Here is a 21974-nt window from a genome sequence, read left to right on the forward strand (position 1 = left end):
ATAACTGGGCCGAATTGTTACCATGGGCTGAATTCGCCATTAATTCTCAGCTAGCAACATCCACTGGGTCAACACCTTATGAAGTGGTATATGGACATTTACCACCACCACCACTTCCACTGAAGCTCTCAGTGATGTCCCCAGCAGGTCAATCCACTGCTGATGATATCCATCAATTATGGACTCAGACGAAAGAAATGCTACTCAAAGTGAGTGATCAAGCCAAAAGATGTTATGATGGTCACCATTCCAAAGCGCCTATCTTTGAACCTGGAGACAAAGTCTGGCTTTCCACTAAGCACCTTAGACTGAAGTTACCCTCCACTCAATTTGCTCCTCGCTACGTTGGACCATTTCCAATCCTCCGACGTCTTGGCAACATCATTTACAGTCTGAAGCTACCACCTGGATTGAACATCCACAACGCATTTCATGTTTCACTTCTGAAACCACTCATTCTCAGTGAGTTCTCTTCCAAGTCTCAGGAACCATCTCCCATCAATGCAGAAGATGACCTAGAATACAAGGTCGAAGCCATTCTTGATGTCTGAAGAAGAGGCAAGACTTGGGAATACCTTCTTTCATGGGAAGGCTTCGGCCCCGAAGAAAATTCTTGAGAGCCTCAGGCAAATATCCTTGACAAAGAGATGCTCCATCAGTTTCATCTCTCGTATCCTTGGAAACCAAAACCTAGTACCCGCAGAGGAGACCGCCCTTTGAAGGGGGGTACTGTTGCAACCATCGCTGCCCGACAGCTTCATTCCGCCTACCTTTCTTTTTCTGCGATGTCTCCTGCTTCTTGTGGATGACTGGCTGCCGCGGCATCTGCCTGCCGCCTTCTCCGGGGTCCCCGGACTGGCTTGGGCGCTGCCTCCCACCATGCTCCTCAGGTACCTTAGAGTGTGCGGGCCGCGTGGCTCTCATTCTTATTTCCTCTATGGCGCGAATCTCAGGGGCGTCCCCCTGTGATGACATCATGCTGCCCGGATATTTAAGCCTGTTGTTTATTGCTAGCCTCTGACTTAGCAAGGGATTTCCTACGGGTGGGATTTGCTCTCCATACCCAGCTACTCTGCCTCCAACTTCTATTTGGACTCTTTGCTGTTAACAGGGTACCCACTCCTCAGGGGCCTCTCTGCTTCTTTCAGGTCACTATCAGGAACCGGTACTCGCTCCTCGAGGGCCCATGTTCCCTGACTCGCTGCCTGTGTCCATCTCCTCTTCTACTTAGAAGAATTCGCTACAGACACCATCTGTGAGTACTACTACCATCTACTCCTCAGAGCTGTTTCCTTGGAACCAGATACTCGCTCCTTGAGGGCCTGCCTCTGTTCCAGCACCAGTGCCATCTTCTATGGAGAGCTGCTACGTGAGTACTTGCCAACAAGTCTCTGCGCCCAGGAATCTGGTACTCGCTCCTCGAGGGCCAGCTCTCCCTATCTCGGGGTTTCTCCATACTGGGGACTCTGTGAATGTCTCAGTGTACTTATTTTCTCAGTTCTTCCCACAGCACTGCTACCGGAGAAGCCGCTGTTTCAGCGCCCTGAGGAATACTAGCCCAGCCGGGCTCCATCTTCTACTCACTACCGCCACCTCTGGTGGCTTCACAAACTGTCTAATAAAAGATATAATCTGTGTTTGTGTGTCCAGAGCTGAGCCTGACCTGTGGCCTCTCACGGGACTTCCCTCCGTGGGCATGGTCAGCTGCCACAGTGTCCAAGGGTCCACCCAAACCCTACAAAACATAACACCTACAGAGAAATACACATGTACGAACAGCCATATGTAACTTCATCATTAAGGACAAATGGACTTTTATTAATCATTGCCAAATCAGTAACATTTTATTTTAACACCCAGAGCCTAGCCCTGTCTGATTTATCCCAGCATTTCACCCACCTTGGAATACAGCTACATTCCACATACACTGAAAGCAAGTCCCCATGGTCTGGGCCATAAGCTAGAGTATCCCTCCATAAAAAGAATCTGCCATGGGATTGAGAGTTAAGCATGGGAGTTAATTACTAGCTGGAGCAGCCTTGTGTTCCTTGGGACTTAACTCCCCCCCCTCCAGTAAGGTTTACATTAACATATAGCACCATCCCCCCACCAATTTGATCTAGCCTATCAAGTCTTCCTCCTTCAGCCCTCATTCTGTGACTCTTCATTCTCAAGCTTTCCTTCCTTTGAATGCCATTTTTATTCTTAAATAGGACAAAATGATGTGAACTGAAAAGTCTGTGTAGAAGTGCAGTGACATATCTGAAGAAGGGAGACTTGATTTAATAGAGAAAATCCAAGATTCCCCACAAAAGAATAGGCAAGAAAAACTGTTTATAATCCTGGAGAAAAGAAGAGAAACAGCAGCTATAGCAGCAAAATAGCATATTACCAGGCCACAAATGAAACCTGACCTGGAGCAATTCAGACCAGCACCAAAACGTGAGGCATGTCCCGGATGTTATACTTCCTATAAATACACCTTTACCAGATGTAAAACCATTGTATTTCATTTTCCTTTGAAGTCAATGGGGGAAGCAATCCTTAGGCCTGATTGACATCAGTGGAAAACAAAATAAAGGCTAGGTCCTGTTACTGAGGCCTAAGCCCAAGGCTGAATCCTATCACCCAAGCCCAGTACTGGGGCCAAGCCCGAGGTCAGGTCCCATTTCTGAGGCCCAAGCCTAGGCCTTGGCCTGACACCAGGGCCCAGCTAAGGCTGGGTCCTATCACAGGCCCAGGCCTAGATCTAGGCCTAGGCATAAACCCAGTGCTGGGGTCTGACCCAAGGCCAAGTCTCATCACTGAGGCCTAGGTCCAATGCCTGGGCCCAGCCTGTTGCCAAGGCCCAAGCCCGACATCAAGTCCTGTCTTCATGGCTAGAGCCTAGGCCAGATCCTGACACTGGGGTCTGCCCAAGGCCAGGTTCCATTGCCCAGACCGGGGCCTAGGACCAGGATTCATGATGTCCTTTTGTATATGCAGTGATATTGCTGTGGTGCCTTTCTCCTGAGCAGACAGTGTCATATTGATGTATGGCCATACATTTCAATGTCCGTACATCAAAATTGTATTGTCCACTCGAAAGGAAGGTGCCACAGAGACATCACTACAGTAAGTATTCCCAGTGGACAGCATCATTTGAAGAGGACATGAAAGAGAAAACATTTTATTAATTTTATTAATTTATTGTTTTATGTTAATTTATAGTTTGTAATTTTGTTAACTTATTGTTCAATTACTTAATTCTGTCCTATCTTCCGACATCCATGTTTTTACTCTCCCTGTTTTAATGTAACTTCTCTTTTCCACTTATACGTTAATTGATTTTTCCCCTTGTTCTAATGTAAACCGGTACGATAAGACCTGGTCTTGAGTGTCGGTATAGTAAAAGAAGTTAAATAAATAAATAAATAAATATAAGGCCTGGTTCCAGGCCCCGGGCTTCGGCGACAGGACCCTGCCTCATCTAGGCACTGGCATTGGGCTTGGGTCAGCCAACAGGACCTGGTCTTGATTGGGCCCTGACCTTAGGCCTGCGCTTAGGCCTAGGCCTGGGCCTGGGCTTAGGGGATGAACCCATCCTCAGTCAGGCCCCAGTGTCAAGCTGGCCTTGGCAAGGGGACCTGGCCTTGGGCCAGGCCCAGTTGAAGGGACTACGTTGAGGTCTGGTCTTATCAGAGGCCCTTTTTTTTTTTTTTAATACACAAAAACAAAAATACTAGAACATTTTTAGGTATTTTTGTCAGAGGTAATTTTTTAGTTTATTTCATTCAGAACAAACAAAAAATAGCCTCATTTGTCACATTTTACTCATTCGTTTTAAACAAATGCACATCCCTAAGTGTAATGCTACACAGAAGCATGAAGTTCAGTCAGAGAAAACAGAATAAAAAATGTCTCCAGCTCTGTGCATCCTCCTCATTCCTATCACATACACATTTTCCCTGTCCTCTCCCCCAAAATGATTTTTAAAGGAGCATTGAGAAGCTGGTCTCTTACTCTATCACAATGTCTCCAGAACCCCAGCAAACTTCAGTTTAAAATCCTTTTTTCCCCGGAATGAGCAATGAATGACCAGCAGCTCCTCTCACAGAGCACATTTATTGCAGAAGGTGTTGTACATCACAAGCCTAAAACTTCCTTCGCTTCCTGCTTCCTCCCAGAAGACTCAAACAGCGGCGGGGTGGGATCTCACATTCCGTTCTCCTCCTTCATCTGCATCGTAAGTAACTGATTTTTCCTTTTCTCAGATCTGACACTCATTCTTTAAATATCCCTACTCCTGGGGAGGGTCACCACCTCACCCAAGGCAAACCTAAAGAGGCCATTCTGGTTCTATCTTTGTGCTAACTCATCCTTGGAGTTGTAGTTCTGATTTCCCTAAGAAAAGTAGGATTGTATGTCCAAGCATGCAATAAGGCAAAAACAGGATTGGATCAACATCCTCTGCTCCCAGCTTGCATATGACTTCTAACTCTGTGACTTCCATTTTATATACTGGATAGAGAAAATAGGATTCAAAGAACAGGATGTGCTCTGTCTGGAACAGAAGCAGTCAGACCTTTAGCTGCTAGTTGGCTATCCTGACACGAACGCTGCGTATAACATGTCCTGAGCTTTGCATTCTATGTTCCCTGTGCAATAACAGAGTGTAACTAAAATGAAAAGGAAGAGACCAAAGTTATAAGTGAATTAAAAATAAAATGAGCAGGTCTGGCTTATACGACTGCTGTTTTTAGCTTTGCATTTAGAAAACATAGAAGAATGAGATTAGACAGAAAAGTGGAACTTCTCTTCTTCTTTACTTCTGGGATTACCAGTAAGAATCTTGTGCAAATGTCTTTCCTTCCTAGTCAGAAGTGATGCAATAATGTTCACTATTATATCTAGAGATAGTAATTTCTTTTAACATATGGAAGCTTGTCAGAAGAGTCTGTTAATAGCTGAATTCAATAGACTCAGGAGTGATCTTGGGCGGGTCTGACATGCATTAACAGAATCTGTAAATACCTGAGCCTGACAGAACAGAGGTTGCTCCTAAGCAGTGTGACATAGATCTACTATTACCTGTATGCAGTAAACCGTTACCCGAAAAAGAAATCACCCAGACCTCCTTTGCTCTGCTTCATTGCTCCTATTTAGCGGCATTCTCCAGCTCTCATCGGAAGCTGCAAGCCGTCCACCCCACAAGACACAGGGGAGAGGATTTAAACTGAGGAGAGCAGAATTCAGGGGTGAGGGACAGAAGACTATACATATCAGACAGGACACTGTTTTCTAAAACTTCCCACGGAACTCTTGTTTCTGCATCAATGGTGGCTGTCCAAGCACTTCTTGTCCTCCTGTCCTGGAAAGGTAGGTGCTGTGGTCCCTTCACTGCTTCATTTGACCACCCCTGTTCACTACAGTCTAGCAGCAGGGAGCGGTGTTACAGGCTGATGCAATACTGTGCGCTGGCCACAGTGCATGGCAACATGGGTTTCGATGTGTGTTTTGGACATGTCTGATGCAAAAAAAAAAAGCGCGCCCATAATGCACATTTTTATTCGCCAAAATTAATGTTTGCCCCGAGCAGGCATTAATTTTGAAGCAGCATATGTTTTCCTAACCGGCTGACAGCCACCTCTCCCAGGCACCCACTGCTGAGGAGGTGCCAGGGGCACACAATCTCCCCTAGAGCCTCCTTTTTACTGCAGCACCTCTCCCGGGCGCCTAGTGTGCATTAAGGGAGCTCAATCATGAGCGCCCAACTAAGGTGTGCCGATATTGCACCGGCGTTAGATGGCTAAAGGAGCCATAGCATTGTGCATGATGCTCAGTGCCTCTAATTCCCTCCCCTCCAATGCAGAGCACATCCCATCTCTACATATCTGACAGTAAATGAGAAAGTGATGATAAACAAGCAGAAAGTTGGAAATTTTGAAGCAAGTACTGTACACCAGCAGCACACCTGTGACTGCCAACATTTATGAGGATATCATAAATTCAGAGATCGTTGAGTATCCTTATGGACAGGCTCCTTAAGCAATTCCTTTTGTAAGAACACTCCTTATACAAGCAAACTCGATCACAGTTATAACGTGTCCATCCAATTATAAGAAACTGCTGGAGCTAGCCTCCTAAGACCTTTTGTGACGAGCCAAGCTCCAAACACTGTTAAAATGTTGCATTTTAACAAAAAAACTGCACCCACCTCTTATTGGGGCCGATGTAATAAGCCGCGCAAAACCTGCCGCGGGTTTTTGCATGAGAAATTGCATGTGGTTTTCCGTGTTAATCTTAATTATGTATGTAATAACATGTTTAGTGCGGGAAAAAAGATGCGCGCACACTCGTACAAAAGCCCACAACAGGTTTTGTGCAAGTTCATGCAAATGCCTTGTAAAGGAGGCAATTACCTATTCACGGACTATGCAGAGAGCCACGCTACAAGGAGATTGGTTAGTGCGGATTTTATTAAGCAGGTTTTTTAGCTCTTGGTCAGGGCAGGAAGGCACCTGTCTGGAGGCCCTTTTACTCCATTGCTGGCTTTAGTTCTCATTAGCTTTGTTGAGCTACATTAAACTCCCATCATTTCCTGGAGTTTTTTGATGCCAGGTGGTCTGTCCGTGCAGCCTTTTCCTCAATAGGTGCCCGGGGCTTGCTGATCGTGATTACTCTTACCGCTTTGGCAGTTTTTGGTCCCGGTCCCTGTAATGATACGGCTCTGGGTGGTGTCGGCGCTTTTGTCTGCAGCCCCTAGAGATTGCTGGTCCGTCCGTCCCAGCTCCTGCTCTCTCCCAGAGGGGCTGATCCATGCCAAGTGGCCCCGGGCAAGGAAAATACTGCATGGACACACAACCACACTAAGGCCAGCAATGGAGTAAAAGGCTGAAACAATTTATTTTCGAATAATACTAAACTTGAAATCATTAGAAATGAGTCTGCAACATTTTTTCTTCAGCCCCTATTTTAGTGCCTGTTTTCCCACGGCTTTCAGCATCAGGGATTTTATGCGGTATTGTCGTGCGTATTAGGTATTCTGTGTGGTATTTTTGCGTGTATCTCACGCATGCTAAAAAAAAATATGCACAGAAAAATATCGCTGATTTCAGCACAGGTCATCTTACATCGGCCTCATTATGTCTCTCTTTTTTTTTTTTAGAATATGTTTATTAATCCATTCTGAGTCTGAATTAGTACACTACACAACTTGAACAATTTTCAGTACAAAATGTATCCCCACAAACTTTCAGGTCTTAATAATTTAGGGCAATTTCAACAATCACTGGCTCAGATTCATTTTTAAAAATTTTAATTGTCCAGGTTTTTTATTCCATTCCATGTACAATTACATCCATTCCTCATTCCTCCTTCTGTTCTTCACAGTAGTGCTTTATCTTTTGATGTTGCTCAGTATAATCCAATTATATTTTGACATTATCCAATTTATTCCGCAGCCAATATCTCCCTCTCTCCACAGAGAGGGCATCACTGGAACATGAGCATAAAAAGTAACTTAAAAGAAACGGAAGAGATATTATAGGGCAAAAATTAAAAGAAAAAACAAAACAGAAACATTTATTTACTGAAAAAAGTGATGAGGTATGCTACTATGTTATCCACAGCAAGTACTTGTCCAGCTAATGAACTTGAATCTGTGAGAAAATTGCTACCAGCTAGAGATTCTGATGGACTATTTTATCCTTTGCAGGTCTCCTTGGCCAATATCCAGGTTATGAGATCAATGTTCCCCGCCAGGTAAAAGTGCAGGAGGGACTCTGTGTGATCATCCCTTGCAATTTTTCATACCTTAAAACCCATAAATTATCGAATTACCCCTCAGGATACTGGTTCAAAGGAAATGTGGATCCCCGCTCAGGTGTTCCCGTGGCTTCCTATATTGGCAGGAAAAAAACAATGAAGGAAACTATGGATCGCTTCAAGATCGTAGGCGACGTGAGGCGTGATGAGTGCTCGCTGAGCATTCAAGATGCCAGAAAGCATGACACTGGGAAGTATTACTTCAGAATTGACAGCGGAGACCTACAGTTCAATTACAAGGACACCCAACCTTTTCTCGATGTCCAGGGTAAGACTTCTTCACAGCTCAGGGGAAGGAGCAGTGAGAGAGAGTGGGGCTCGGCCACAGTGCGCCGCGACCTGACTCGCACCAGAGGGAGATGTTTACCGCCTACAAAACAGAGCAAACTAAGCTGGCATTACTGAGAGAAATGCTACAGGCTGCAGAAATTACTGATAAAACCTGTCAAAAGTGATACTAAAAGCTACTTGAAATCAAGTTCTGGCCAAATATTTAGTTTCTCTTTTAATGTTTTTCCTTTCATCGGTCAGTGGTCTCCGCAGTGTCCATTCCTTCCTAGGTGGACTACCAGGGGGAGGCCAACGACACTTGCCAGCCCTCATCATACTCCGGGCACCGCTAGTTGACTGGTAGGGGTTGCCTGTGTAGCAGTAGCTGCCTTCCTTCCCTCTGGGCCGATGCACGTTATCCTCTCAGATTCTACCAGCTCTGCAGGATGGAGGATCTGAATCCCTGATCCGCAGCATAGAAGGCTGCACTCTGAGAGACATGGCCCTTTATCCTGGGACAAAATCTCTCTGCTTGTCAGAGAAGACTATACATTTCTTTGTGCCCATGCAAACAGTCGCACACGGAGCAGAGTACACAGAGTGCTCTATGTATAACGTGGCTCTGGAGGCAAAACATATCTCTGAAATCAGATAATATATTAGGCAGCAGAGTGGAAATAAACCAAAAGCTGGAGATCACTGTATTGCTTTCTCTCGTGTCTCTTGTTTAGATCTCTCTGAGCAGCCAGAATTCTTGCTCCCTGCAGTTCTGACTGCAGGGACTCCTGTGAATGTCACCTGCACTGCTCCAGGGAGGTGTGCTGGAACCGACCCCGTCATCACTTGGGAAGGAAATATACAACCTCTGAATTCTGTACTGGAAAATGTACTTGAAAATGCCAATGGAGACATCATACACTCCTCCAGACTCACCTTTACCCCATCCTCGGTGGACCAGGAGAAATCTCTGACCTGTGTGGTGCGTTACCCTGCCGTGAATGCTTCCACACAGAAGATGAACCTCCTAAACATTGAGTGTAAGTAGCTTTCACAAGAGTAGCATAGTAGCAGACGATGATCAGTTGGTCCATCTCAGTCTACTCAGTTATTCCTGTGTATACTGCCAGGATATCTCCCAGCTGCCAGCTCTAAAAATAAAGGGACAAAGTTCTTCTGTGCAAAAAACAAGAGGTGGATAAAGCAATGGCAAAAACTAGAAAGATGCTTGAATACATAGGGAGAGGGTTTATCAGCAGAAAAAGGGAGGTGATATTGCCCCTGTACAGATCCCTGTTGAGACCTCATTTGGAATACTGAGTACAAATCTGGAGACTGCATCTTCAAAAGGATATAAACAGGATGGAGTTGGTTCAGAGGGTGGCTACTAAAATGGTCAGTGGTCTTCTTTCTAGAGCACATGAGGATAGACTATAACAGGTGTGGACCCTTGCTGTTGCAGTGAGGTTTATGCAGCCTAGGCGGTGAGCCCCATATGCCCTCACCAACAGCTGGCAAAGGTTCTCTGGCAGGATACTGGTCTAGGGCATCACCTATACCAGCCCCTTTCCCTGCAGGTTGATCCCTTGGGTTCCAGTGGCCAGCAGGACTTAGAAAAGAGTCTCTCAGAGAATGGAGTAGATGATAATCCAGGGCAAGGCAAGGGTCAGAGGCAGGTGGCAAGCAAGGGAGATCAATGTCCAGACAAGGATTTAGAGGAGAGCGGCAATCAAGAATAGTCAGGTAAAGGGTCAGTGGCGGGCGGCAAACCAGTGTAGTCATTATACAGGTGAGGGGTCAAATCCAATGGCCAGTCCAAAGAGGAGGCAAGGATAAGACGGGGGGACTGATACAGCAGGATGGGCAGGAAGGCAGGAGGAGCTGGATACGAGGCAGGGTGGGCTGGAGAGACAAGGCAAGGCTGGGCTGGATGAGGCAGGAACTAGCAACACGCACTGCACACGGTACAAGAACCTGTTGCTAAGGTGAGGGACTGCTCCAAAGATGGGCTTTTTAAGGAGAAGGCCAATGACTTCATCAGAGGTTTCCGTGGCTATCTTCCCGGAATGAGGCTTTTCAGAAGGTGAATTAAATTATTTTTTAGTTATTCCTGTTACTTCCTTCTCCATATGCTAGTTGCATATACTTTTGTTTCTCAAATTGTTCTATGTATCATTGTTTCGTTCCAATGTAAACCGGGGTGAAGGCATGTGCTAAACCTCGGTATATAAAAGCTTCAAATAAAATAAATAAATAAATGTTGGGTGTGCGCGCACCCAAGGGGAGGACAGAGAAGTGCCAGTATGGTGCCGCGGCCGAGAGCAACACCTTCTGCCTGCGATGGCGGCATTCTGACACAATAGGAGGACTCCTGCATGACAGGCTGAGATGGGGGTGAGTATAGCAGCTCATAGGGCCATCATGTGAACAGCCAAGCATAACATAGACTTAAAGATCTAAACATCTACACCCTGAAGGAAAGGCGAGAATGAGGAGATATGATAGAGATGCTTAAATTCCTCCAAGGAATCAAGACACAGGAAATGGGCCAGCACTAACCATATCTTAGTTATGATTTTAATATATTAACAGCCATAAACAATTTTATCACATGATTTCCAGCAATAATCATGATTAGCTGGATAAGTTATCCTGGATATTCAGTGGGATAAACATGCCACTGAATATCCCCAAATAAAGTTATAGAACTACCTTTAGCCTAACCAGCCATCTTTTGAAAAGTTAGCTGGATACATGTTCCAAATATTTAAAAAGTCGCTATTTTGCCGGATAACGTTTGAGTTATCTGGCTAAATGTCTTTGAATATTGACCTCTATATTCCACGATTTCCCCAAAAAATTGTTTGTGTGGATTGAAACACACATTCCTAAATGAAGCAATAACAAACACAGGCACAGATTACTACAAAATTATTATAGAATACAATATCAATAAAATTATTCATAAGCCTTTTTAAAAAGAAATGTCTTAACTTTCTTTCTATATCATTTTCTATGATCACTTCCAGAGCTGAGGCCAGAGAGTATTAACATTATCATAGGATGTTACTCATGGAGGTGATAAGGAGAAAGACTGTGTTTGATGACTTTCTGATGAGAGCCAGGTAATAAAGAGACACTGTATAGTAGCTCCCTAATCAAAGCTGGAAAGACAAAAGGGTAAGGAGAGAGGTCAGACCTGAGGATTCCCTAAGTTTAGTTTTAGTTTAATATAACTGTTTCTCGTCACTTGTTCCAGTTTCAAGTTCGGTTTACACACCCTATTAATTGTAAACCAGCATGATGTGATTGTATCATGAATGCCAGTATATAAAAACTCTAAATAAATAAATAAACAAATAAATACATAATTTATTGTATTTGGTAAATTGCCTTTCTTGAAAATAAAACAAGGTGATGTACAAAATAATTGGTATAAACAACAATAAAGATCAAATAAATAATAAAATAACTAATATATATATAAATGATAAAATAATTAATAAACTAAAAATAAAATAACATCTTATGTACATACAAATAGCAGCTAGGAAGCAAAGAAAAAGTGCCATCTTAGAATCAATAGAAGGAATCAAGTCCAAAGTTATTGAAAAAAGTGAGGCTTTAGACTGGTTCTAAATTTGGAAAGTGTATTTATGTATTTATTTATTTAGCAATTTTTTATATACCGACATTTGTTGGGAACATCATATCGGTTTACATAGAACATTAAAATAGTGAAACATAGCTTTACAGGGAACATATAATGGGCCTCATTTTCTAAAGTATCGCAGGCCTGCGATACTTTAGAAGATGAGGGGCGGGGGGCCGAAACGGGGGGCGGGCCTGCGCTAGCTGGCAGCGATCGCACCTTCGCGGTGCGATCGCTGCCGGTTTCGCACCCAATAGTGCCATCATAGGAGGTGTAGCTATTGGGAGCGAAATAGGACGCGAAAAGGGCCTTACCTTTTCGCTGTCCGTGGCGTCGGCACAGAGTCGGCCCCGGTGACGCCCCGACTCCTCCTTTTTCAGGGCCTACTCCGCCCCCATCCTCATATCGCACTCGATAAGGGACTTTTCGTGTGCAAAAGGTCTCTTATCGCGTGCGAGCCGCTTAGAAAATGAGGCCCAATATTTGTAACAGCTTAATTAACATAGAAATTAAATTAGTTTAACATGGCTATAATAGGAGTCGAAGGAAAAAGAAAAGTATTTGTAACAATAGGCTTGGATAATTGTATTAATATTAGAAAAGTTTTATCTGTTATGAAAATAGTATTTACAAATATGAAGATAGTATTTACAATTATGAAAATAGTATTTACAACATTAGGAGAGGATAGCGATGCTTCTAAGATAACAGCATTGTAGGAGTGGGAGAGGTGAGGGAGGGTAGGGAAATGATGGAGTGTGGAAGTATTAGCTGAAGACTTGCTTGAAAAGCCAGGTTTTAAGGTTTTGTTTGAACTTCTTAGGGCAAAGTTCTTGTCTCAAGTCTGTTGGCATGGAATTCCAGAGTGATGGTCCCGCAAGAGAGAGTGCGCGTTGTTTCATGTTATTGAAATGTGTCGTTTTGGGATGTGGCATGCATAGTGTAGCTTGCTATTGTGTTCTGGTGGGTCTTGTGAAGGTGCAAAATTTAAGCGAGTCGTTGAACCATTGCATATTTTGATTATGTAGGGCTTTGTGTATTAGGGTTAGGGCCTTATATTGTATTCGGTATGTTACTGGTAGCCAATGCAGATCCTTAAGAATTGGGGTGATGTGATCATTTTTATGGGTGCTGGTGAGGATCCGTGCGGTGACATTTTGTAGTATTTGTACGGGGTATGTTGTATTTTTAGGAAGGTCTAAGAGTAGGGTGTTGCAGTAGTCAATTTTTGAGAAAATGGTGGACTATAGTACTGTCCGGAAGTCGTTGATGTGAAGCAGGGGTTTTAATTTTTTTAGTGTGTGGAGTTTGAAGTAACATTCTTTAATGGTAGTGTTGATAAATTTTTTGAGGTTGATTTGGTTGTCCAATGTAACGCCTAAGTCTTTTGCATGTTGTATGAAGGATAATGGGGTGTGAGGTGCGTGGGGAGGGTGGGGGTTGTTAGTGATGTGTTGGGGTGAAATCAACATGAGTTCGCTCTTGGTTGCACTGAGGGCAAGATTGAGGTTCGTGAGAAGGTCGTTGATGGCAGTGAGGGCATTTCCCCAAATTTTGATGGCTTTGGGTATGTTCTTTTTCAGGTACAATGATAGTGAAAGATTGTTCCAGAGACTGGGACCTAGAAAAGAAAAACACAGTTCATGGTGCTTTCTAAATAAATTTCTTTTGGAGATGGTAATCTGAGAAGATCTTGTTGTGAAGTATAGGGTTTGGGCAGGTTGATGAGGAACCAAGAGTTTTGCTAGATATGGCAGTATACACCAGTGAAGAACTTTGAATGTGCGACAACCTAATTTAAATTGAATGCCACTGGAAATTGGAAGCCAGTGAAGGTCTTGCAGAAGGAGGGAGATAAGGTCAGATTGCTTTTTTCCATATGTCAGCTTGGCTGCAGTATTTTGCACAATTTGAAGTTTATGAATTAAGTTGGAAGAAAGACCATGGTACAAAGAACTTCAGTACTCTAGTCAGTCAGCTTAAGACAAGTGAGTACATTAAAGTCTTAAGATTGTACCAACCTACAAATCAGGTGCAGGAAGTAAAAAAGATTTTTTGTAAGTGCGCTGAGACTTGATCAGAAAAATTGAGGGCTGAATCTAACTTGATTCCTAAAGTAGTCTAAGCTGGATAATAGTACCTGCCATTGAAGAGGAAGGAAAGGGTTTAGTATCAACATTCCTGGAGAGCCATATGGCTTTGGATTTATTGGGATTGACTTTTAGTGCAAAAGAAAAGAGCCAGCTTGCAATCTTTGTTAAACAATCATTACATTCAACTAAGGAGATTGAAGACTTAGGGTCAACTCTAGCAACAATTCGGATGTCATCAGCATAGAAAAATGAATATAACTGAGGCTTTGAATTAATGTTTCTAATGGTGAGAGGTAAAGGGTGAAAAGAATAGGTTATAGTACAGAACCTTATGGGATACCACAGGTAAGGGAACGGGAATGTGATGATTCAGAATTCCAATCAACCTGAAAACTCTGTTGGTGACAAAAGATGTGAACCAGTCTAATGTTGAATCGGAATGACCAATCTCAATCAAACAGTAATGAGTAAATGTTGATCAGTGGTATCGAAGGTGACTGTCATGCCTAAGAAGTCCCAAGAACCACCCTTTGTTACGTCAGCCAGCCACAGAGCCTACAACCAGCCTTCCTTACCTGGCGCTGTGCGCCCTGCCAGGGGCAGGCCCCGGCTCCCTTGAGGGGGTGCCCCGGCATCGCTCTCCTCTTTGCAGCTCTGCTTGCCACTGGCGGGCCTTGGAATGCAGCAAAGATGCTGCCACCATCTGCCCCTCGCACCCGGTCCTCCTATGTGCATGAGCCTCTCTAGCTCATTTAAAGGGCCCACGGCAGGCTAGGGCTGCTGGCCCTCCCCAATGATGTCATTGGTCTGGGAATATTTAAGCAAGCTCTGACAGTCTGAGCTTGCCTAGGCAACAGGTCTCCATGTTAGCCGTGTGCTCTGTTGCCCGTTCCTGACTTCGTTCCTGGTTCCTATCCCTGATTCCCTTCCTGGTTCCTACCTAGCCTCTGCCTAGGACTGATTACTGGCTTTGAGCATTGCTTCATTGGACTACACTCAGGACTGATTACTGGCTTTGACCCTTGCTTCGTTGGACTATACTCAGGACTGATTACTGGCTTCGACCCTTGTTTCGTTGGACTCGCTTCTGGACTCCTGCCTTGTCCGGACCTGTCTAGGTCCCTCTGATACCTCTGCTAGTCCCTGGCTGCCTACTTGAACAACCTCCAGGATTCTCTGACGGAGGCCCGCCTAAGACCAGCCGGTCCCGGCACCCAAGGGCTCAACCTGCAGGGAACGAGGGCTGGCATTGGCAAAGCTCCAGTCGGCCCCCGTCTACTGGCCTGCTCCACCTCCCGATGGTGGGGAACTGTGGGACTTGCCCTATGGGTAGCATCAACCCCCCTCAGGCTGAGGATGGGGGGGGAGATTCAAGATGGCTCCCTGAACGGTCGCATACGAGGACACCTCCGAGGATTCTCATGATTTCTTCAGAAAATAATTACTTTCGATATCGGTATACCTCATAAGAGAAAAGGGAAAGTATGGCTATACCCACCTGAACCCTTACTTCCCTCAGGACAGCGGATTATATCACAGTATGCGACTCCCATATCAAATATTGGGGTACCGAGCCCCGCTGGCGAGTTGGCAGGAGGAGGCACGGAGTCGCCTGGGGAGATATCGTTGACCCCGCCAGAGCCGCGAGAACAGCCGAATGCACCTCCTCCAAGCAGCGCCGGGATGGCAGAGTCGTCGGTGAGGGATCTCATGCAGACGCCTCTGTCAGGTGGCCAGAATGCCTCTGCATTGGATCGGGAGAGATCCTCGACCTCCTCCAGAACCCTGGAAGGATTGGTGTGGAATGGAGAGAGTTCCCAAGGCCAACCGCAAAGAATTACATCAGGAACCGGAGAGACGGAGGAAGTAAGAGTTTTGAAGAGCCCCCTGGAGATAGTCAGACCGGCAGTGATAACCATGGAATCGCTCTGGGACTTGATTGTGAGGATGACAAAGGTATTTAATGAACATACTCAAGAAACAGAAGAAAACACCCAGAAATTTCTTGCATTAGAGAATAATATCAAATTGAAAGTAGAAGAGCAAACTAGTGCCATGACCCAGGTTGGGAATGATCTAAAACAACTGTCTGGTGTGAATGTTGAATGTATGAAAAATCAAGCTATTTTCCAGCGGAGGTTGGAGTCAGTGGAAAATTTTCTGAGACAGTTAAATATCAGAGTCATGAATTTTCCTAAAGTGACTGGCGAGATACCTATATTAACTTTCAAAAGGTACCTGTGAGAGGTCCTGAAAATCCCAGAGGATCAAATACCAGCTTTAAAAAAGATATTATTCTTGAGACAAAGACAAAGCCAGATACAGATATCCCCATTGGGGGAAACTGGAGGATTTGAGAACCTAACAGATTATTTAGAGAACTCTGGGTTTGAAATAGTGGAAAGTCTGATATTGTTTGTCTCTCTTTTCTCTGAGAATGATAGAGCAATAATAATGAGATATTATTTTAAAGCTATGAATGTTCCTTATATGGGTGGGTTAATTCGCATTTTTCCTGATCTTTCTAGAGTTACTCAATTACGCCGAAAAAATTTCCTAACAATGCGAGCAGAGGCCTTGGCCTTGGGCGCAAATTTCATATTGAGATATCCGGCGAGGTGTGTAATAAAGTACTCTGGGAATACTTTTGTTTTCTATAATCCAGAACAATTAAGGGAGTTCTTAAATGCCAGAACTGTTGTCCCAATAAGTCAAAGCTCGCCTATTTAAATGAATGATATGGTTTAAAAAGAGAGCATGTAAAAAGATAATAGTTTCTATTGAATACTCCTCTTTGCCTTAATATCTCCCTCCCCCAAGTTTCTTTAGGAAAAGAATGAAAGTTTTATTACCTATTCATATTTAGGTCTAATAATTTTCCTGTGTGTAACTTTTTATCAATATGAAAGCAAAGTTTTCTTTGTGATGTATTATAAATAATGGCATAAATAAAAATTTTGAAAAAAAAACCAAAAAAACCCCCTCAGGCCAAAGGTCCACCACCAGTGTAACACCCTTTCCTTGTTAAGATGAAGAGTGATTTTAGAGAAAAGTGGTGTCAATGCAGTTACGGTACTAAAACCCCTAAGATAGTCAGATTATTTTAGGTAAAGAACAAGCATTTTACCTAGAAAGGCTGAAAGTTGGGTCAATACTACTCTTTCAACAATTTTAGATAGCGATGGAAAGTTTGAAATAGGTCTATAATTCTCAGAGATGGTTGGCTCCAAGTGTGGCATTTTTAATATCAGATGAATCCTGGCTGCCTTTAGTTCAGTTGGGAAAGAACCTAGCATTAGACTAGAATTGAGGATGTTAGTGAGAAATGGAAATAGGGTTTAAAAGAAATCTGAAAAGTAGTGGATCCTGAAGGAAAGAGGAATAGTTCATTTGTCTCAAGATCAGAGGCAGGTGATTGGAAAATATCTGATTGAAAGCTGAAAGCTTTCTAACAGTGATGATGGAACCTATTGATGGAGTGACTTCTGGAGCCTCAGATGAAGGCAAGATGTTGCCAAAATGAACTCTGTGGGGCGGATTTTCAGAGCCCTGCTCGCGTAAATCCGCCCAAAACCGGGCGGATTTACGCGAGCAGGGCCCTGCGCGCCGGGAAGCCTATTTTACATAGGCCTCCCGGCGCGCGCAGAGCCCCGGGACTCGCGTAAGTCCCGGGGTTCTCCGAGGGGGGCGTGTCAGGGGCGTGTCGGGGGCGGGCCCGGTCGTCGCGGCGTTTCGGGGGCGTGTCGGCAGCGTTTTGGGGGCGGGTACGGGGGCGTGGCTACGGCCCGGGGCGGTCCGGGGGCGTGGCCGCGCCCTCCGTACCCGCCCCCAGGTCGCGGCCCGGCGCGCAGGAGGCCCGCTGGCGCGCGGGGATTTACTCCTCCCTCCGGGAGGCGTAAATTCCCCGACAAAGGTAAGGGGGGGGTTTAGACAGGGCCGGGCGGGTGGGTTAGGTAGGGGAAGGGAGGGGAAGGTGAGGGGAGGGCAAAGGAAAGTTCCCTCCGAGGCCGCTCCGATTTCGGAGCGGCCTTGGAGGGAACGGGGGTAGGCTGCGCGGCTCGGCGCGCGCCGGCTATACGTAATTGATAGCCTTGCGCGCGCCGATCCAGGATTTTAGCAGATATGCGCGGCTCCGCGCGTATCTACTAAAATCCAGCGTACTTTTGTTTGCGCCTGGAGCGCAAACAAAAGTAGGCTATTCGCGCGCCTTTTAAAATCCGCCCCTGTATGAATATTCCTGATTTTATCTGTGAAGGTTAAGACAAAATTCTTGGTGGTCAGTCCTCCTAGATTTGATTCAAGGAAGTCTGGGTACCTGGAAATTAACCTAAAAAGGAGTTGGGATGATTTTCAGCTTTGCTGAGAAATTTGGTAAAGAATGTGTTACGCACCCCGTCCGCGCCTGCTCGCCTCTCTGGTTCCACAGCAGGTCCCGAGTCGGCCTCCCTTGCAGCAGCTGCAAGCTCTTCCAGGCCTGCAGCGGCGGTCGCTGGGCCTTCCACTGTGCACCAGGCCTTACGCCGGAGCTTGCCATCCTCGATGGCATTGGCCACACCCCTATGCGCACACGCGCGCGGACCACCCGGCCTCTTGTAGGGCCAGGGCGGGTCCTAGCTCCGCGGCGCACCCTGATTGATTTCCTGATATAAGGAAGTCCCTGCCTGTACTTCCTTGCCTTGGTAATCGGGTTAGTGTCTTGCTAGCTTGTTACTGCGTCTGAACCTTGTTCCAGTCTAGTTCCAAGTCTAGTTCCAGGATCCTTCTGTTCCAGTCTTGTTCCTGCCTTGTTCCTGCATCCTAGTTCTCCAGCATCCTTCTGTTCCAGTTCATCTGTCCACCTCCCCAGGTAGTACCTCTGGACTGTCTCACTGGTACTGACCTCGGCTTGCTCCTTGACCTGTCTGCCTGCTGCCTGCCTTCCGACTTCAGCCTGCTCCTTGATCTGCCTGCCTGCTGCCTGCCTTCTGACCTCAGCCTGTTCCTTGACCTGCCTGCCTGCTGCCTGCCTTCTGACCTCAGCCTGCCTGTGACCTCGACTGACCTCCAGAACCTGACCACTCCTCGGACTGACTCCCGGATTCTGACCTCTGCCTGCTTGACGACGTCTCCATATTCTAGCTCTGTTCCTAGCCTTGTCGTCACCTACGCTGTTCTGGTCCTCCCTGCTCCATCTGAACTCCAGTCTTGAACTTGACCACGCTCCTCTCCTGACTGTGGGCATGCCGGACTTCCATCTCTTCAGGAGACCCTGCAAGGCCCAAGTCCAAGCTGCCCGGGACCCTACGGGCTCCTCCCGGGGGGACCTCGGGCTTCCAGTGGTGAAGCTCATCCTAGCCTCTGTCTCTGTTGCATCTGTCAGTCTCAGAAGGCTTCGCCCGACATCCCTCACCTCTATTTCAGCCTTCTCCACCAGCCTCGGGAGAATGGCGTCCACAGCGTCTCCTTGCCGCACCCTCCGGCTTTCCCAGAGCGGCTCTGGCGTGGCGTCCCGCCATGTTGACCTGAGGCCTTCTAGGGCACGCGTGCGCGCATGCCTCATGTCTTGTAGCAGTGTTGGCGTGAACCTCGGGGTGTCCCCTTCGAGTGACGTCGCTGCTTCCTCCTTATTAAGGTTGCCCATTTGCTGACTCTCGCCGAGTTAGCAACAGATTGGATTCGCTCCGGTCTGAAGCTACTCTGCCACTTCTACTCTGCTGGAAGTTACCTTCACCCTCCAGGCTTCTACTAACCTGGGTACCCGCTCCTCGGGGGCCCTTTGCTTATTTCCAGGTGCCTATCCTATATACAGGTACTCGCTTCTCGAGGGCCTGTGTGTCTATCCTGATGCCTGCTACCAATTCTTCAACCTGCTGGAACACTACCTATCAGCTGCAGAGAGTGAGTACAACTTCTCCCAGTCTATCCATCTACAGCTCCTTGTTGTCCATCTACATCGGGCCCTATACCACCATTGTGGAAGGGTCTTCTCTGCCGAGGATTACAGACTGTTAATACCTATCCTCTCTCTACTACTCATTGGGAACTCTATCTACTCAGCTACCAGAGAATGTATTATAACATCTTCCAGTCTGTCTCTCCTACAGTGCCTTATTGGACATCTGCATCGGGACTTTACACCACCATTGTGGGACGGGTCTCCTACGCCAAGGATCACAGACTGTTGCTATCTAATCTACTCTCTACTGCCAGCTCTGGTGGACCACACTAGCTGTTTAATAAAAGATATATTCTCTGTGTTTGTGCATCTGAGTCTAGCCCGGTGCTTCAGTTCCCTACGGGGCTCCCCCCTGTAGGAGATACCATCATTGTTGCCCCTGAGAATCCACCAAACACCTTGATATCATAACAGTCTCCTCTAGTGCTCCGCCTCCTTGGGGCAGGTGCTTCCTGGTCCCTACCAGGGAGCCATTCTCCATGGCTCCAAGACAAGAGTCCAACCCCTAGCGCAACAGAATGCTTTCTTTGTCTCACACATTAAGAAAGGTGGAAAGAAGGCAAAACAATTACCGGCATGGTTAAAAGGGGAGGTGAAAGAAGCTATTTTAGCCAAAAGATCTTCATTCAAAAATTGGAAGAAGGATCCAACAGAAGAAAATAGGATAAAGCATAAATATTGGCAAGTTAAATGTAAGACATTGATAAGACAGGCTAAGAGAGAATTTGAAAAGAAGTTGGCTGTAGAGGCAAAAATTCACAGTAAAAACTTTTTAAAATATATCCGAAGCAGAAAGCCTGTGAGGGAGTCAATTGGACCGCTAGATGATCGAGGGGTTAAAGGGGCACTTAGAGAAGATAAGGCCATCGCGGAAAGATTAAATGATTTCTTTGCTTCGGTGTTTACTGAAGAGGATGTTGGGGAGGTACCCGTAATGGAGAAGGTTTTCATGGGTAATGATTCAGATGGACTGAATCAAATCACGGTAAACCTAGAAGATGTGGTAGGCCTGATAGACAAACTGAAGAGTAGTAAATCACCCGGACCAGATGGTATACACCCCAGAGTTCTGAAGGAACTAAAAAATGAAATTTCAGACCTATTAGTAAAAATTTGTAACTTATCATTAAAATCATCCATTGTACCTGAAGACTGGAGGATAGCAAATGTAACCCCAATATTTAAAAAGGGCTCCAGGGGTGATCCGGGAAACTACAGACCGGTTAGCCTGACTTCAGTGCCAGGAAAAATAGTGGAAAGTGTTCTAAACATCAAAATCACAGAACATATAGAAAGACATGGTTTAATGGAACAAACTCAGAATGGCTTTACCCAGGGCAAGTCTTGCCTCACAAATCTGCTTCACTTTTTTGAAGGAGTTAATAAACATGTGGATAAAGGTGAACCGGTAGATATAGTATACTTGGATTTTCAGAAGGCGTTTGACAAAGTTCCTCATGAGAGGCTTCTGGGAAAAGTAAAAAGTCATGGGATAGGTGGCGATGTCCTTTCGTGGATTGCAAACTGGCTAAAAGACAGGAAACAGAGAGTAGGATTAAATGGACAATTTTCTCAGTGGAAGGGCATAGACAGTGGAGTGCCTCAGGGATCTGTATTGGGACCCTTACTTTTCAATATATTTATAAATGATCTGGAAAGAAATACGACGAGTGAGATAATCAAATTTGCAGATGACACAAAATTGTTCAGAGTAGTTAAATCACAAGCAGATTGTGATAAAATGCAGGAAGACCTTGTGAGACTGGAAAATTGGGCATCCAAATGGCAGATGAAATTTAATGTGGATAAGAGCAAGGTGATGCATATAGGGAAAAATAACCCATGCTATAATTACACAATGTTGGGTTCCGTATTAGGTGCTACAACCCAAGAAAGAGATCTAGGTGTCATAGTGGATAACACATTGAAATCGTCGGTTCAGTGTGCTGCGGCAGTCAAAAAAACAAACAGAATGTTGGGAATTATTAGAAAGGGAATGGTGAATAAAACGGAAAATGTCATAATGCCTCTGTATCGCGCCATGGTGAGACCGCACCTTGAATACTGTGTACAATTCTGGTCGCCGCATCTCAGAAAAGATATAATTGCGATGGAGAAGGTACAGAGAAGGGCTACCAAAATGATAAGGGGAATGGTACAACTCCCCTATGAGGAAAGACTAAAGAGGTTAGGACTTTTCAGCTTGGAGAAGAGACGACTG

General features: G+C 45.5%; 1 protein-coding gene across 3 annotated transcripts in view; it reads left to right on the forward strand.

Annotated features, from left to right (window-relative positions):
- Positions 1 to 4154: 4154 nt before the first annotated feature.
- Positions 4155 to 21974, forward strand: part of LOC115076045 (sialic acid-binding Ig-like lectin 12) — a 44911-nt gene continuing 27091 nt past the window's right edge. For 2 of the 3 annotated variants that reach the window (XR_003852679.1, XM_029577133.1), the window contains exons 1-4: positions 4155 to 4225; positions 5146 to 5358; positions 7697 to 8074; positions 8808 to 9113. Coding sequence is in view for 2 of the 3 variants with exons in the window: in XM_029577133.1 (XP_029432993.1) it covers positions 5316 to 5358; positions 7697 to 8074; positions 8808 to 9113 (727 nt within the window). In the remaining variant the exon portion in view is untranslated. The remainder of the gene's footprint in view (positions 4226 to 5145; positions 5359 to 7696; positions 8075 to 8807; positions 9114 to 21974) is intronic. The other variant, XM_029577134.1, reaches the window with a different exon arrangement.

The sequence above is a fragment of the Rhinatrema bivittatum genome, chromosome 14 (genome assembly GCF_901001135.1).
Source record: "Rhinatrema bivittatum chromosome 14, aRhiBiv1.1, whole genome shotgun sequence".
NCBI lineage: Eukaryota > Metazoa > Chordata > Amphibia > Gymnophiona > Rhinatrematidae > Rhinatrema > Rhinatrema bivittatum.